Source organism: Lampetra planeri, chromosome 26, assembly GCF_965212315.1.
Source record: "Lampetra planeri chromosome 26, kcLamPlan1.2.h2, whole genome shotgun sequence".
Lineage (NCBI taxonomy): Eukaryota > Metazoa > Chordata > Hyperoartia > Petromyzontiformes > Petromyzontidae > Lampetra > Lampetra planeri.
In genome coordinates, this window is record NC_136132.1 from 1164940 (window position 1) to 1183463 (window position 18524).

An 18524-nucleotide genomic window follows, 5' to 3' on the forward strand; every position below is an offset into this window, starting at 1 on the left:
CCAGCCCGCCCGCAATGCCCAACCCCGTCCCTGGCTGGCTCTCACTGTCCGGGGAGCTGCGTGACCCCTGCTGTTTGTCCGGTGTACGTGTTGTTCTTTTATGGCATTTTCCTCTTGATGTCAGTTTTGGAATTTACCACAGAATCTCCTTAGCCCCCCTGCATGGGGGTTTCTTTAAATTACATTTTATGACCTCCACAGCTGTCCCTTGTGTGGCGAGGCAGGAGGCAAAATTATTAAAATTTCAACAAGGCAGAATTATTAATATTTTTTTTTAAACGACATATATACAACACCCCTCCCACCCCGAGTTCAATGTAGATGAATGTGTAATGCTATCGCCATTTGGTGGATTGAAAACATAATTTGCATGAACTTCCCAAGTGTACAATTGAGCAATCTTATAAAGAATTCAAAATCATCAAGATCCAAAGCATGAACACAGCTCTTACGGATCCCCTTACACATTAGGAAGTAATACAACATTCAATCCGTAATCCATTACACTTTATTGAATATTTGCATGGTACTGTTAACAATGTTAACATGCAAAATAAATCAAGGTCTATACATTTGCACTACACTAAAGTGAATGCATTTAAGTGAATTTAAATGGGAATTAACATTTTCATCAGCAAAGTGTGTTCGGGAACTTATAATTTCCATGACTGTCCGATTAAAGTAACATCCACGTTGTAATTTAGTACTGCAATTACACAAGCAAACAGCTGCCTATGTCAATGTAACACACCGCATGCCCGTCTTGCTGCATCTCAACTTTAAGACATACAATCCAACCCTTCTTCCCCGATCTTCAGTCCTAGGGGAGACTATAACTTGTGCATGCAAGCGTGCACAGGCAATAACTAACTACTGTATAAACCAATACATGACTCAATAGAAGAACAAAACCCCGAGGTTTTGTGTACTTAGGACAGCGGGCAGCCAATGCCTTGCGAGTATTCATCAACATGTGGGGTGTTATTACTCCTTAAAGTACTTACCTGCATTTTACTTGTTTGGCTTCAGAGGGGAGACGTAATCAGGAAAATTAAGGGTTGGTGAGGTCATAAGCGCCATGAGGTTTTTGTTAAGTGAAAGAAGTGGCACACTGATGTCTCACCAACATTGTTACAATGCTTTCTGCTGGTATAGAATAATACGTTTGACGACTGATAAACTGGATTCTGGTCCATTTCAAGATATTTACCATTGTTCCGACCGAATAATTTTTCACCGTTAAAATCATCGACACTCGCATGACATGGCTACATGCCCCTACCGTACAGCCCTATGGGTAAACGTATGCATCGACTAACAAAATGTCGATTACTCTTTTCCTAACGCGAAACGAGTACCAGTGGTACGCCAAAGCAGTGCACCCCACTTCGAAGTGGTTCATTTTTACAAATCATGAATTCCTTCCATCAGCTTAGCTGCAACAGAAACAAAACTGCAACCTGAAAATTAGTTTAATGCTTGGAACGTGATTTTACTCTCGGAATTTCTCATCCATGCTTTTAACCTCTCCACATAAACGGAAATGACACTGGAAAGAGTTGTGTTCATATTGTTACACTAACAGTGATAATTAAACTGCACAAGTGTTGGAAGTTTTAAAGGTATCTAAGTTACACATTTTTTCAAAGATACTCAAAACATTTGTAGATATATGACAAGACAAACAAACATAATGATGCCCAACAAGAAAACTTCATTAAATCACGATCACAACTTGTTGCAAGAGAAATATAGAATTCCTCTGTACACAATTTACCGATGGGATTAGTTACAAAATAAAAATTTGCACAAGAAAAAGCATTGGGTCCATACCAACACTGAGTACATATTTGAATTGGCTATAACATAGTAGCATAATTTGTAAGTAAAACAAAAAAAACTACTCCCTTCCAAAGTAGTAGCCCATGTCCAACGATTAGATCCCACACCTGTTTCAAAACACTCGTATAACACCTTTCAACAAGTGAACTCTCATCCAACATGCCAATGACCCTAAATGCAGCCATCAACTCAAGCACAACACGGACATGTGACAGTTTTCAATGCAAAGCAGTTGGAAAGTCAACTCTGGTAGGACAGAAAATGTCAACCCTCATCACAAATGGCCCCAGTATCCACGGTTAACATTCAACATAAGAGAATGTAATAATTTACAGTCTGAAAAGCTACAACTCTTCAGAAGCAATATATCCATCACCAATTAATATTGGTTGAGAAGCAATATATCCAGAACATTAATCTGCTAATGCTGTTTTTTGAGCTTGTGACATATATTATGGACAGTAAATACTGTGTCCAATTTTTTTTATAATAAAAAGCATGGAAAATCACATAGAAACTGACTTGTTTTTCCTATTTTATTTTAAACATGGCAATAAAGCATGAACATCCACTGATTTCAGTAAACAAGTCCTTTACAACGTTTGGCAATTACTTCCTACAGAAATGTGCAGAGGTTAAGCAACTAAACATATATCTGCAACAATATTAAACAGGATATGGGTGGCTGGTAGTAGCTATTCAATTATGGATCAACAATATTTGCTAAATAAAGTTTGTGCCCAGATTACAGATTCATGTAGATTCTACATCTAACATGCATTGTCTAAGGGGAAAATATTAAACAGGCCCAGACAAAATAAAGGACTCAAGTGATGTTAAGAATGTCATACTTGTAATGTAAATTTGAATAAGGCACATTCCTAATGCATCTTTCTCTGCCAGGTAAATAATTTCGGCATGCAAGTTGAGAAACAAAAAGTGCAACAGATGTTATGAAATATTAGTTTGTAATCTGTGAGAGATTATCACGAAACAACCATCAATACTGGGATGGGCAAATAAATGACAAGGCCAACAGCACAGAACAAGGCAAAGTGAGCCAAATAATAATAAGGTACAGTCAAGTCATTCAGCACGTGTCAATTCACCCAAATAACACAGGCCACTGCCACGTGTGAACGAGTGCATGCAGCCTGCACAAGAGCCCAATAGGAGCACATTGAGGACGCACAGGGTCAGTGCTGGACTGAGAAAGATGCAAGAGGAGCAATGGACAGAATGTGTGGGTGTTCGGGCACAAGAAGCGGCGCTGGAGGGGGGGGGGGGGTTACAGGACAAGGCCGTCGTAGGAGGGCCCGTCAGATTCAGGAGACTCCTGTCGCAGCCGCAGGTGCTCCAGCGTGTTCTGAAAGTGCTTGCTCAGGTGTTCTGTCTCCTCGTTGGACTCCAGGTTGGGAAGCTCTTCCCGGATCTTTTGGATGAGTTGGTTCAGCACCTGGATGCTAACCTGCAGAGCAACATCAGTTTGGTTAGCCTGCACATGTCGGTATAAGGGTGAGATCCCAGTACGCGTTGTCAGTTTAAAAAATAAAACTACAATCAAAACAATCTTTCAAGCCATGTACATGGATTATGAATTGGGGGGGGGAGCATAAGATAAAAAGGAACATTTGCTGATTGAACTTATCAAATTTATAAAGTAAATGACGGGAACAAAAATGTGTTAAGCCATACTCACAGCTTCATTTCCCTTCTCATAGAAGAATATGTATCTGTTGAGGATCTCTGTGAAGAGCTGGACCTGCAAGGAGGTGTCCATGCACTGGTTGGCGATCTTCACAGCTTTCTTCAGGCACTCCATGACCCGTTTCCCATCACGGAGCTAGTATGGAATGCGGAAAGATATGCAAGTTTTTTTCTTTAATAGTTACAAAGCAAAAGTTGAATGATGCGATACATGTGCATCGTTTCTAAAATGATATAATTACAAAATATATAAAACGGCATGGCTATGCACTACTTAAAAAACACTATTATACACATTCCGTAATTACGTAATGATAAGTGCACTGGGTTGCATAGGACACCACAATCTTTCTGTAAAGCACAAGACAGACGTGGACAGGTCGCCAAGGTCAGGGCACGGAGCCCCACTGCTCAGATTCTGGGCTCAAATCTGGACAGCTGTCTGACTAAACTGGGTTCTCAAGTGCAGTAAGCTAATGTTATCAGTTTGGTAATGAATGATCGCATAATACAACATTATATTAAGTATGGTTTTGCACTTTATTTGGCTAAATTCCAGATCTGAGAATTACACTGGTGTAAAGGTAATGCAACAATATATTTCATCGTTCATGTGAAAACGCATCCCCCTACCCTCGAAAGGATTTTTTTTTTTATTCCACTTAAATATTTTTCACAAATCCTATGTAAAAACCTCTTCGACGGCTCAATCTCTGACATATGCAGCAAACTGCTTTGTGATATTTCCAAAGTAATCCTTTGTCTCATGACGTGACGCCAAAAGCAAACTGGAGGAAAAGGCAATGAGTAGATGGGAATACCACGATCCACGCCCTCCCGTTGTACGCACTGATACCCAATCCCGTTTTAAATACTGTGTGACCTCGCCGTAACGTACTCGAGATTTACGACTTTGCCATTAACAACACCACGTTAGTTTAACACAGACTTTCGCGACCAATATCATCCATAATACAGGTTTTTTTGGGTTAGATCGCGTAAATATATAAATGTTTCGTTAAACCCGTCACCACCCGACACAGCCAATTAGTAAGGTTTGTCACGTAAACAGAACATTCCAAATCGTTACTAGTCCAGCACACCGGTGTGTTGGAGAGCAAATCCACAACATTTACAATTTGAGTACAACGTTTTGCCATTAGTAATTACAACTAGCTTCATCAGGCCACAGCAACACCACGTTGCTGACGTGGCACGGCGACATTCATCCACCAGATGGCGCCAGAGCGTTAGCGTTTCTGATTAGTCATCTTTCATACGTTCACGTACAGTTAATATTTTTTCCCCCCACATATCGTTTCTATGGCACCTATGTTTATACAAGTGTAAAATAAGTCTTACATGATAAACTAATAATAGTAAATACAAAATAGCAGAAATCGCAATACAGTTTATCATCGATTATCTGGCATGTGGTTTTCCGGCTTTCAACATTATCTGGCGGTCCTGGGCCAATCCGGCAAAACTGCTCCAAAGGCTGTACCAGTTTGGCGATCGGCATTGTGTGCGTGACAAAAAAGCAGCTATGCTTAATTTCAGTGTGATATATTAAATACAGTAAATTATACACTACATAAAACTTAACATTGAAAATACTGCACTATATTATATTTTTGTGACTAATAACAACAGTAATAAAAAATAAAATATACAGTGCGATCTGGAGAAAAGCGAGTGTAATTCAGTGTTTGCCGGAGCACCGGTCTAAAGGCTGCATCGGTCCAGCGAGCGTCAAAAACATGTTTTAAATAAGCGCGTACGTACATCACCCCATGCAGAGTTTCCGAGATTAGAGTGGTAAGTACGGTACAGTAAATAGCAACTTTTACAGGATATATATTTTGTCTATTTGTATGTTAATGGCGATTTCAAATAATAAACAAATGTAAAACACGAACAAATAAAACACCTAAAAACATGTAATACATGAATGTGCAAAAATAAGATATTTTAAATGTGATTATCCAGCATTTTAAAAAAAATCTGGCACTTCCTTGCCCCCAAAGCCACCGGTTAATCAATGGTCTACTGTATATCAATAATATACACTTACCTTTCACACCAATGGTTTAGCAATATAGATGTGCAATGGCTTACCGAGCATCCTATGTTTATGTTCTGTACTACGTTACGATCCACCATCCCATCTCTTTGCTTCGATTCAAGTACTTTTGATTACCGTCCAGGTTTTCAGGAACGCATGCATCCTGGGCGTAAACTGGGGTAGGCCTGTATATCTAAAAGACAGCGAGTGTTCACATTACCTCATTGCCCCCTGACTCAGTGGTGCGGCCAGACCAGAAGAGGTGAGAGCACACGGTGACTGCACGGCACTGGTCGGGCTTCTTGAGCAGCTTGGAGGCCGCGAGGGCGCACTGCGTGCGCAGAGGCTCGTGGTTCTCCTCTGAGAAGCAGTGGCAGCGCTCGAGAGTGCCCAGGATGAGTGTGATTGCTGCCAGCTGCGCTTTCGAGTCGCTGATCTCATCCTCGTACAACGAGAACGCCTGCAAATCGACAAATTTGTTTCCTGAATGTGTGCGCGCAAAGTAAGAAAAATCTAATCAAATCATGCCAACAGCTAAATGTAAAAAATTACAACCAAAATTCAATTCTAACCACAATAATTTAATTGAAAATTATGCCTGTTCCTTTTCCAATAAAAAGCCTCAAGTATCAAGACCTTTTCACTCATGTTCTGAATTGTGATATTTTTGAAGTGGCATATAAGAGGGCACCAGAGACCGAGACAACCCATGCATGAGAGACAATATTCACATATATGCAAAGACAGATTGTAGAATTCATATTCTATACTTTGACCTATATGATCTGCCAATCCTTGTCCCTCTGTCGTACCGAATTATAGGCATGAGTCAGAGGAAAACGATTGCACCGACATACATTTCCATGCGACGTCAGTCATTCTGAAATGTCAGTTGCGGACATTTCAAAATGTCACCAGCCCCAACTGCTGTGGTTCAAGCCCTCACAAGAGAGCACGCAAACGAACCTGTGACATGAACTCGTAAGCGACCGTCTCGTGGTTCTCGAAGGCAATCTCTCCAGCTGCAAGAGCCCCCTGGAGGTAAAGGCGCAAAGGAAGCTCCGCAAGCTCTGCCTTGATCAGAGCACCGATGGTTTGGTGACAGAATGTGAAGATCTTCTGGCATTTCTTTTCCCACTTGTCATCCTGCAAGTAGATCAATAGATATTCAATATTATTTTCTAAATGAAAATAATTTAAAAACTAGGAATGTTTATTATGACAGGGAAATGGTGCAGCACGTAATATATCCACTGCAGCATGTGGCCGAGATCACCGTTAACACATTCTTTCCATCTTCTCTCACTTACCATCTGCGCACATTCCTTGTACCAGAAGGCCAGTCTGTAAGCAGCAAAAACCAGGGGTGGCAGAGTATGCCGTATTCTTTGGTTTCCTCCGGCTCCAAAGTGTTTTCTCGCCGTGTTTAGAATCTGAGAGGGACAGAGTAACACCATGACTTATGTTGGTCTATATAAAACAAGTGTGCAGCCCGATATACAGATGGGGAGACGTGAAACTCACATGACACGACATTCACCTGACCCATGTCAGACATTCACCAGGCACCTGACACTGACCACTCATCAACGCAACCTTCTCTTTACCACTCACCAGTTTATAATAATGTCAACTTGCAATGCGCACAGTGTTCACTCACTTTTGAAAAAAGAGAATTACTCGAGGTACAAGGAACCAAAGACAAGCAGGAAAGGCAGCCAGGCTGTGAGCTGGTGCAAAAATCCCCAAGCTCTGTAGTCCTCTATATATTGAGGTGTTGCCACCAAATTAATGTGTTTACAGGTCAGAGAGAACCCATAAAGATAGAACAGGTGGGGTCCACGTTTGCTATCCTGTATTCTTCTGGCAAGCCAGAATATTGCACCCCGACACCCATGATGTATGCCTCCAACATCAGCTAAATATAATGGAAAGCCCGTTGAGATTCACTGGCTCACCGCACACACCAATGGCACATGTCTCTGTGATCTTATTGTTAAGGACTGCAGGGCTCAGGTCATGCACCAGGGCTGATAAGCCAAATTATTGGGTGAAAGGTATTATTTTTTTGTAATTTCAACCTTGATCGCATACTCCATGTCATAAGCCCATAAATAATACCTCATTGACCGAGATGGATGGAGCAGTCTAAGAGTTCTTCAGACAAAGATACATAAACACAAACACACAGAGGAGAAGCTTATTACGAGTATATAGATTCTGATGATGCACGAGTTTGATGTTCTAAGGGCAAATCATATGCATGGATACATACTTTCCTATTGGTATACATGAATAATATACAACGCTGCGGTGGCATGAATTGAATATTCTTCATAATTTGAATTGCATTAACGTCAGTGTGTGGCATACAACCAAAATACACAATTAGATAAGCATAAAGTAGACAAAATACATGATGGTTAGATCCATATTTAGCAAAGTCCAAAAATGACCTGCAAAATAAGTGCATGTTCCTGACTATTTTAAACGAGATATGATGGAGAGCCCTAAAGACCTGCTCGCCCTAAAAAAAAGGTTAAGCACATGCAGTAAACTGTGTATTTATTCTCTTATATTCCTTTAAAGAGAAGTGGTTTATTATGCACTCACTCTCAAAGTATATGTCAGTTATTGTGCTGAAATACTATCCAGGAGAGCTTCACTCAGTTTTCAAGACTGTTTTAGGTGAGTTAGCCAATTCATTATAAGACTTTTTTATGTGCTGAAGGAAAACAGTGCAAGAGTAAATGGAGAAAACCGACTTGAACAAGAGGATAACTAAATTCTGCAGACAGGTTCACAAACCCATAAAGTGCACTATCATCTCCTGGCCCCCCAGCAGTTTGGAGAGTTTTACGAATCAGCCTGATACACTACCATTGCCTCCTAAGCGCTGGATTACAGGCATGCACCATTACAACTTGCTGTGGTGAGTGCAGGAGCCTGTTAAATGTAGGCCATCACTTTATATTCCAATGGTGGTAAGTGTTTAAAAGTTTCAATGAGGAGTGTATGTGTGCAGTACCAGGTACTGCTGGTCAGGGCTCTCAGCCTTGAGCAGGTGGATGAAGCGCCCCACCAGGCCCTGCTCCTCGGCAAAGTCCTCGGGGTCCGGCTCCTCAGTTGGCTGGTCTGGCTGGTCTTGCACCAGCGATGAGACGAGGGTCAGCAGCGAGTCCACCTGGGCGGGATGGCAAGAGGGTTCCATGTCACTACGATGCCACAGTTCACAATTTTGGACTTCCTGTAGAGATCATGCACCAATGACAATAAATATCTTATCTTGTAGATTCATTGTCATACTAAAGCCTACGCGTTAAACTTGTAGATACATACCTAGGGTGTGTGCTGGGCTATTAGACATGGTCTATTAGACGCGAGTGCTAAAGTTTGATAAGAAATAAAGAGTTTACAAACATTAAGTGCATAATTGGCAATTTAGTGACATCACTTCCACATGTTTTAACATATTCCATTTAATGACATCACTGCAGAGCAAAGCTTTCGACTGATGTTATGATCTTGGTTTTTGTCCTCATTGATGACGTGTATCCATAGCCTGGGAAACACTGCAGGTGCACATCTATAAAGTATGTTATTTGTATTTTGGGTTCCACACTGTACAACATTCATGTTCACAAGTTTATATCGACAACAAGTATTTTTTTACAGCGGTTATATTGAACCTCTTGTCATCCACATTGTATTATGCGTTATTTATGTAATTACAAAAAAACTCCATTTAATGGATAATTTTCTCTAGCCTAAAAATAACTATTGATAATATCGCTGTATAAAATAAATATTCGCTTCAAAGAGTGTCTTTTCAGCTTTTCATTAAAACGATTAAACTATTTACATTTTACCAGGCAAGGCCAACGGAGCTATTATAGCTCTTTTTCAGAGGCGACATGCCTACAAATGATAGCTCAATGAAGTGGCTCATCACGTCGAAATTTATAGCAGCCAAATACTATAAATGTATGTTTCTAAATGTGGAGGGAAAACCGGAGGATCACAGAGAGAACATGAAAACTCCAAATATACAAGCGTCAGGGTCGGGATCGTACCCATGACCTCCTGTATGCTAGGCAAGGCAGTGAACATCTCACCACCTCGGCGCACCCATAAAAACTATTTCACTACTTGACAATCCAGCCTGTATATTTATGACTTTGATGCAAAGCATAATTCTTCAAATGTGCACAATATACATGTCTTTAAGCACCTCTGAATAATAAGTATGAGACGCATGCATCCCACACAGAGACAAGGGGGAGGGGGGGTCACAAGCTAACCTGATCCTGCATGGGGACATTGGTGTCATGCTCAAGGGCATTTCCCAGCACATAGCAGCTCATGTTCTTGCGCGACTGGTAGTCAAAGTACTCGAACAGCGGGCGGAAGTGCTTCAGCTGCAGGATGGTGAGCACGTTGTTGTACGAGTCCACCGGGATCTTTAGTAGACGCGTCAGCTCCTTGGACACGGCACTGCTCGTGGCCACACTGCAAAAACACAAGAAAACCAATTTTAATTTCTACTTTTCTTCTCAAGTCTTGAATGCATTGTATTAGTAATGGCAGCGCATACATCTTCTCCACAATTAACTGTTAATTTAAACAATATTCGTAAATGCATTTAGTTTTCATGAGCTTCACGTGTATAAAAAAACGATGTTATCCTAATTGTACTATCGGGTGTTATGAGATGAAGAATCTGTTTGGAACTCTCGCAGGGCAGCACCGCATGTTAGAGAACAGTCCATGGAAGGAGATATCACAGAACTACTTTTGAAACCTCAACATTACAGGGCAGCACTTTGCCACCCGCTCTACTACAAAAAGAGACGTTTACGAGTGCAACAACAAATTCATTATTGACCAGGCCGAGACCATCAACTAACAACTTTGCGAAGCCGGCGTAATCACGGGCAGCTTCCTGGATACACACCCAAGATGTCGGCAGTACTTATTATTTACTAAATACAGCCAAACTTATGAAAACATTATTCTGACCATTCGTAAAACACAGGTTGACTCACTGCTCCAGGTTGAGCTTGCCAAAAATGTCAGCTGTAGTCTGCAGGACCTTGTCCACATAATCCACTCGGTCTGGGTAGCACTTCATCGCCAGGTTGATCAGAGACACTTGTAGTGACACCACATCCTCCGTGGGCATATCTTGCCTGGACTGCAATTCCACAGTACAGTTACAACCAACATGAAATTAAGCATTTGTGCCTGGAAATCTCAGTGGCACCATTTACACCAATTGCATAAAGAGGGCACAATGTATAGTATGTATTAAAACAAAGTCTGTTGAAGACTTACTCCCATTTATTATGTACCTGAATGACAGTTGCGACCTGCTGCGAGAAGATGTCAAACAACTTCACTTCTTGTGGAATGCCAGGCCCATCCTCACGGTGTGCAAAAAGAGCGAGTCTGCAGCAAAGAACATGATCACTTCACTTGAGCTCTTTGACACAAAAAGCTGGTTTACCCCTTCGCTAAGAAGCAGGTTTTACAGCAAAGTGTGTAGGCAGCTATTCAAATACATGCCCCTGCATTACAAGAGTGTGAACTCAATATCTCAACACACACCTGTCAATCAGGGCGATAATAATGTTCTTGACATTGACATTCTGGTGAAGCTCGGCACATGCTCGGAGGAAGAGATTCAAGGTCTGGAGGTGGAACTCATCAGGGAACACCTGCAGAGATTATGAACAGAGATTATTTGTGTGCAACTGCTACGGGGAACAATATTTTTGGGTGCAGTGGATGGCTGCTTTTAGAAAACAACTATTTCAGCTCTGCATCTGTAATTACTGCTTCAAGTGAATATGCAGGGAAAGCAACAAGGCTCTGGCCAGCACACACCTGTATGATGCATTCCATCAGGTACTCCTGTGCGATGGCGTCTCTACAATTCACTACTTGCTCCAGAATTCCGGGCAGCACCACCTTAAAAAAACACATTCCATTTACTAATTGACCAAAATATTTCGTAACATTCTGTAAACGAAGCAAGCAGCACATCAACCATACAGACAGCACAACAATGAAATGCCTAAAGTGAAAAATACAACAAGGGTACTCTCTTGCGAGTGGCCTACATGTGGAGACAAAACAATTGAAAGAGGTCACCGACCTGCTTGAACCTGTCCACATTGACGCCCTCCAGCTGGCTGAGCCGCACCAGGTTGGTGCCGACGAGGATGCGCAGCTCCTGCCGCTCGCGCTCGCGCTTCTCCTTCTCACGGCTGTGCCCCTGGTGCTGCATCCGCACCCACAGCTTGTTCATCTCCGCAAAGTTGAGCAGCACAAAGTCCAGCGAGTCTCCGATCTCACCCGTCGCCTTGTCACTATCGGGGGTAGCAGAGGAAAGAAAATGTTGCATTTACCGTGTCCCTGACTTATTTACATAAATATCGTAGATTACATTGAGCTACGTAAAATCCCTCTTAAATCAAGAACTAAAGAGGTGCATGAAAACATGTTGGAATAATGAAAAGCAAAATACCAATGTGCCTGAAGAAAACATTTCTTAATCATAGATGATGATGATGATCATATACTTAAAAATAGTTTAAATGCACAATAGAGGTAAGATCCTGTGGTTTACAGATGATATTACAAATGTACACATACTGGTGAACAAATAGAAAGGAGTGGTAACAGTACTCACTCGGTAACCTCTCCCTCATCCGGCAGCACGTTGCGTGTACACTGCAGCAGGTAGTTTCTCAAAAAGAGCCCGCGCAGGGGATGTTGAACTCCCCTGCACATCTCCACCAGGTCCTTTAATATATCTTTGCGTGACTGCGCAAATGTCTTGATGTAGACCACCCCAACAGTCACCAGCAAGTACCTTAGATTGGAAAGTGCATGGCCAAATGTTAACAATGATAATGTTCTGGGTGAATGGCACTATGCTGATCGTCACAAAGATTTAGAAACATTGTTGAAACTAGAAATGCAACCATCTGGTTCCGTGGTAAGCTCCTGGTGACACTATTACTGCGATGTATGGGAGAGAAGATGCTCACAGACGGGGGATGATGTTTCCGGCATATTGCACCAGTTCATAGAGATCGGCGACTTTCCGACCCTTCGTGAACTCGTCAATAAGGAACACCTCCAGGTGATGAAGCTCATCTGTCACAGCCATGTCTGTGCACCCACCAGGCGTCAGGGAGTGTAATAATACAATATGAATTTAATTAACAATGACACCGTTGTGTGTCCTAGACTATAGCGTAACATATCGGTTTCGTAACAGTAAACTAAAAACGATTCGTTACAAAGCGTTGTGCCAATTCTAGAAAGCACTGCTCATTCTAAGATGTGCGACAGTAGCCAAATGTGTGCGGTCATGTGAATGAAGGCATTTCATAATACAAGTGAAACAGTACCTTTATGTATTCTTTGGTTTTTTTCGGTTAAGTCACGTCTAAAAATAAAATAATAAATTAAATATTTTATTTTTAGACGTGACTTAACCGAAAAAAAAACAAAGAATAATTCCTGCAGTCACGAAAGCTCCTAAATTACCTTTATGTATTCATCATAATACGATTTGAGGTATGCAAACCAACACTGAAAATAGCTGGAAGAATAGCAAATCAAGTTAAAAGGATACACAGCTCATAGTAGCACTTTGGAGACAGCATAGATGTACGGAGCTCCCCCAGCATGTTAGATGCATGTTTCAGTCCATCCATAAGCTTGTTCTTGTCCTTTCACAAAAACAGATATACATTTATAAGAAAAAAGTAGATGCTTGCTAAAATACCCATTTCCCTCGTGTTATACTCACAAATAATATTTTGAAACCACATGGAACAAGACAGTGCACATCAGAGTGTAACACCATTTTGGAAAGAATGAAAAAGGATTCTTCAGCTTTGCATGAGATAACTTAATTTGTATCTTATTAGTGTGAAAAATGGAAGTGGACAGGTAGCCCCACTTTACCGTACGCTACCAAAACCAACCCTGTTCATACAGCTCTTTCATCAAATAAACCGATTAACTTTTGCAAATGTTCTAACTAAAAATGTGATTTCCACACATTAATTCACTGTGCGTAGCAATGGGGTGAACCGTTTGTAATGAAAAACAACATTCGTTTGAGAAAAGAAAAACTGCCTTACCAGGCACCGTTTCATCTGGAAGGACTGCACCTTCACCACCTGCAGGGCTTCATCCAGCAGCTTCTCTTGTTCTTCCTGGGCAGATCCCTATATCACAGGCTAAAGCGTAAGCTAAACCCGCTCTGTTCCACCAGCATAAACCTGGCAAATTTCTAGCCATGCCGACAACCGCTTTTTAACATTTCAATCGCAAAATGCACACCAGCATAAGTATTTCTAAGCTTGTTCATACAACACAAGACTTTACACGGCACATTGTTTTACCTGATTTTCAAATTTTAACAGGATAACGTGAAATAAGGATATTTAATTAAAGCCCTTTTAACAGCCCTATAAAATAATTGCAAAAATAATCACAAACAGTTCCTGTAAGTTTTTATATCTACGAATGAAAATGTAAAAACATAAAAAACTACTTATTTTTTGTGTCGGGCACAACACAGAAAAGGAAAATACTGTACAGTAGTTCCTTTTTAAAGCACAACTGCTAATTTTATTTCATTTTCAGGTTGTAATAATAAAAGCTCGCGCCTTGCAATTATTAACTTTTACTTACAGCAAGGTACAAACCAAACAAGAAGTTACATTCCTGAAGGGAGTTTTTTTTTCAAGAAGACTACAGGACAAACATGTTTTGCCCTTTCAGGGAAGCTTCAACACAATTAAACGTCCATAATTTAGAGGACAACATAGAACTATGACACAGCAAATGAAATGCATCATGTATAAAATTGGTCTCTTACATAACACTCATTCAAACACACTTGTGACAAATTCCAAACGGAAAACTGAACAAGCGGAGGAGATTTAAAGGAAGAGTACAGGATTGTACTTTACATTTAACACATTCTCAAATTCACGGGAGGCAATGGTTAAAGTTGTATAGTACGGTATGCAATTATTAATAATGCAGCTAAATGCACTGCAGTAACGGGAAGACAAATTACACAAATAAAGGATGAAGATATGGACTTCTGATCTGTCAATTCAACAGTGACTACTGCAATACATCTCTATGGCTTCTTCAATGTTTAACCTGAAAATGATCTAGACCAGTGTTAGTGTTCTTCACGAATTTCCAGAAGTGGGCCACTTTCGCCTTCAAGACATCAGTGGGACAACCGCGACACATTTGAAAGCATTGCGGTTGACAGCATGATGGGGGTCGCACTAAAGGCCACAAGAGGTCGCCAGTGGCCTGCGGGCCTTGCAATGAAGAACGCCGATATATATGGAACGTCACTGCAAATCTTCTCACTCGTGACCATAATCGAGAGCAGACCATCTCAAGTCTTCAGATCCTTCTGTCGGCTCTCACTCCAATCTCAGATCAATTGCAGGATGGCGTTAACTTCCTTAAAAATACCTCCATATTACCCTTTGGCTACTTCTCTTCTCCTCTTGACTCTTATCGCTCAAAATCTTCACCAGCTTCAAGAACCTCCATAGCCTCCCTGGCAATAACTTCTCCCATTTCATCTCGCTCTGCCCCCCTCTTTGTGCCCTCTGCTTCAGTCAGCAAGGCATCCTGCCTGAACCCTCAGTCAAGATCCACTGACTGGAAAGTAAATCTCTGCTGCATGCCGCTAGTGTGGAACGCCCATCTTCTGGCCATCCGCGACTCCTTCTGACATCAATCCCCATATTCACGTGCAGATTTGAGTCCCTTTCTGTTCTCTATGTCCAACTCTCGCAGTGCCTTACATGGTATAGTTCTCTTCCCTCACTTAACATGTACATTTAATCATTCTCAACATCAAAATGTCAGTGGTCTTTACTGGTACAATCCGGAGATACGGTGGCATTTAGTCGATTATTAATAAAAAAAAATTGCATTACATTTAATAGTTGACGGGGGAGGAGGGAGGCGCCTATCGCCCTACGGAACTTCCCGCTCCCAAGCCCGGCAGGGAAACTAAACAACACAGGAGGGACCGTAGCGGCCTAGCGGATGGGGCCCCCTCAAAACCGCTCGCCTTTCTCGCCCACACCGCGTTGACCCAGCGGCGCCCTCCATGTGCACGGTCGACGCCCAAGCGCGCCGCCGTGTACCGTGACGCGAAACAATAATTGCTGAAGCAATCCGAGACGTTTGTGAGGGATGTTAGAACTTACCATGATCGCTGAGGCCTGGCCGCTCGGGTCCGATCTGCGCCCTCGTCATGTGACTGCGTCGCGGGGGGTGGGGGCGGGCGGGGGGGGACGACGACGAGAGGGGCGGGGTCGTGAGGGGCGGCGTGCGGGCGCCGATTGGATGGTTGGGGCAGTGGCGACGTCATCTCGTCGTTGTTCGTGACGTCGTCGCGCACGCCAACGTCACGCCGCTAAGGTTGACGTCAGCGTTCATTTCTCGTGTACGCGCGGTGGGGGGGGGGTTGGAGGGTGCGGGAGTGGTGGGGAGGAGGGGTGTGGGAGAGGGGGGGTTGTGGGGGGAGGGTAGTGGGGGGGTGTGGGAGTGGTGGGAGGGTGGTGGGGGGAGAGGGGTTGGGGGGCATCTTCCAGTGCGCGGAAGACTTCTGCCGGAAGTGGTTTAACGCGAAGCCAATGTTCACCACGCGGCCCAATCAGTTCGCCTTGTCACGTGACACAAAACGTGGCCAATGAGTCGCTGCTTCAGCACTCACCGGCGGTGTGTTGGGGAGAGTGAACCCACCACACATTCCCTTTCGCTCATCCGCCAGGGCTTCATTTGAGCCAGAAAATGCTTGGCACCCGGCACACCACGTCAAATATACCTCTGTGTACATAGCTGTGGGTATAGAGAGTATATGGTGTGCGGAAAAGGCAACCCGATGGACATAACGTTTGTTATGAAGAAGGGCTATTGCCTGAAACGTCCCTTATTTAATGTTTCTACTTTAATTGTTTTTATATTTAATTGTGTTCCACTGTCTACCCAGCATCACCAGCTAACTTTGGACAAAATATAATTTCATTTTTTTGTTGGCGATAGTTCCACATTTATTAAGTTATCCACAATTCACTATTGATACATTTTTCTAAAAGCAGTGAACGTACGATCCATTCGGCAAATGCTGACCATGCTAGCGGCTTTAAATATTTCTGACCTATCTGTACATATTGTTTCTATAGTCTATACGCATGGATTGACTGAATAAAAGTTGTCTGAGGCAGGACAAGTAACGAGAAGGGATGGAGGCAAGTGGAGTGGCTGTCACAGGAGGGACACCAGTCGATGTCCTCTGCGGAGATGGAGCGATCAAATTTGCTCGTGTGCAGGTGCTAGATGGATTGTTACATTCATTGCAGGACCATGGGAGACGGTGATGGTTTAGGGTGGCCTTCAGCCAGCAGTGGATTCATCATGACTGATGACGATGCGTGGATTTCTGCTGGTATTGTGGCTTCATTCCGTGTGCGATCGTTACGCATTAAAACACGCTGTGTTGTGTTGTCGATGAAAATACTGCGTTGGTAATTCGACAAACATCAGTTTCACCTCCAAAAACCGTCGAACAACATGTAGTTCAACCAGGATACAGCATGTACTTTAAGACCAATGTTTAATAGGCCACATTGCTGACGAGATTTAGAAAAGTGATTCAAATCCATGTTTTACTTATTTATAAATCACTAAACATACAGGGTATCCTGTAAAATCATCTGGATATCCTTACTAATCTTGATTTGAAGCTTTCGTGACTGCGGAAATCCATACTCTTTGGTTCTTTCGGTAAAGTCACGTAGGTAGAAAAATAATAATGGTTCAGCAGTTCCACTGCTGGATTATTTTTTACGCCTGAGGACGACCGCTTGTGTTGTGATCGAAACGTCGTGATATATTATTTTATTATTTTATTTTATTATTTTTCTTCTACCTACGTGACTTTACCGAAAGAACCAAAGAGTATCCTTACTAATGTTAGTGTTTTACCAAAGTGATTGAAGGTTTGTGTGTGTATCCCTCTATTAACTCCGAGGGTCTGATGTGGCTTTGTGACAGCACACCCACAGGGCAAGTGAAACAAGTGACTGTGATTGGCTCATTGATGTTGCTAAACTATGCCAGTGCCCACTGACATGCCTGAGTAAATGTAGTTATGTTAGAATAATCCGTAAAATATATTTTGGCAATTTAGATTCATGCTCATACTGTATTCGCATTCTACCGTCAACGGCTAAAACGTGTTGTTTGTAACATTTAATGATTTTTTCAAAGGAATATAACAATATGGAAAGATTTATATTTGACATTCTTTATTAGTTCTCCATGTAGACTTACACAAACAGACATATTGATTACAACAATAAGTTAACAGAAACTGTAACTGCCATTCCATTAATCTGAACCTCACAACCCCATCATACGCAACCTTCATGGAAGGCGACACGTTCTTTATAAACTATTCACTGATACTCAAAACTGTGAACTAAACTAACGCTCCAATTTGGGTAGAGTCAACGGTCTACGCAATTTTCCAAATTTCCCGCAAATCACGACTGGCTAAATGACAGCCCACAATTCTACTTCCCTTGATATTTTGGCGGCTTATCGTCGAGTGGAGATCTGTAGAGGACTTACTGCACTCACCTAAATCTTAGCCTGATTTTAGTACGGATCAAATCATGATTGATCCCTGGGTGGTGAAGCAATATCATTAAAAGTCAACTGTATACTTGCATTAATTAAATTGACTTTCAATAAGCTGTGCAATTCATGCGTAAGCCACCATTTAATAATGTATGATTTTTGACGCAATGTTTTTTTAACATGCAGGACCAAACTT

General features: G+C 42.0%; 1 protein-coding gene across 1 annotated transcript; it reads right to left on the reverse strand.

Moving 5' to 3' along the window:
• Positions 1-492: 492 nt before the first annotated feature.
• On the reverse strand, positions 493-15973 carry VPS35 (VPS35 retromer complex component). Its single transcript, XM_078606411.1, has 17 exons — positions 15892-15973; positions 13777-13863; positions 13263-13359; positions 12670-12793; positions 12309-12491; positions 11772-11985; positions 11501-11584; positions 11222-11331; positions 10966-11062; positions 10660-10808; positions 9916-10123; positions 8643-8798; positions 6925-7047; positions 6581-6760; positions 5835-6074; positions 3542-3685; positions 493-3310 (listed from the first exon to the last, which is right to left on the reverse strand). Exons 1-17 carry the CDS (start codon positions 15892-15894, stop codon positions 3131-3133), a joined length of 2379 nt encoding a protein of 792 aa, XP_078462537.1. The 5' UTR covers positions 15895-15973; the 3' UTR covers positions 493-3130.
• Between the last annotated feature and the right edge of the window lie 2551 nt (positions 15974-18524).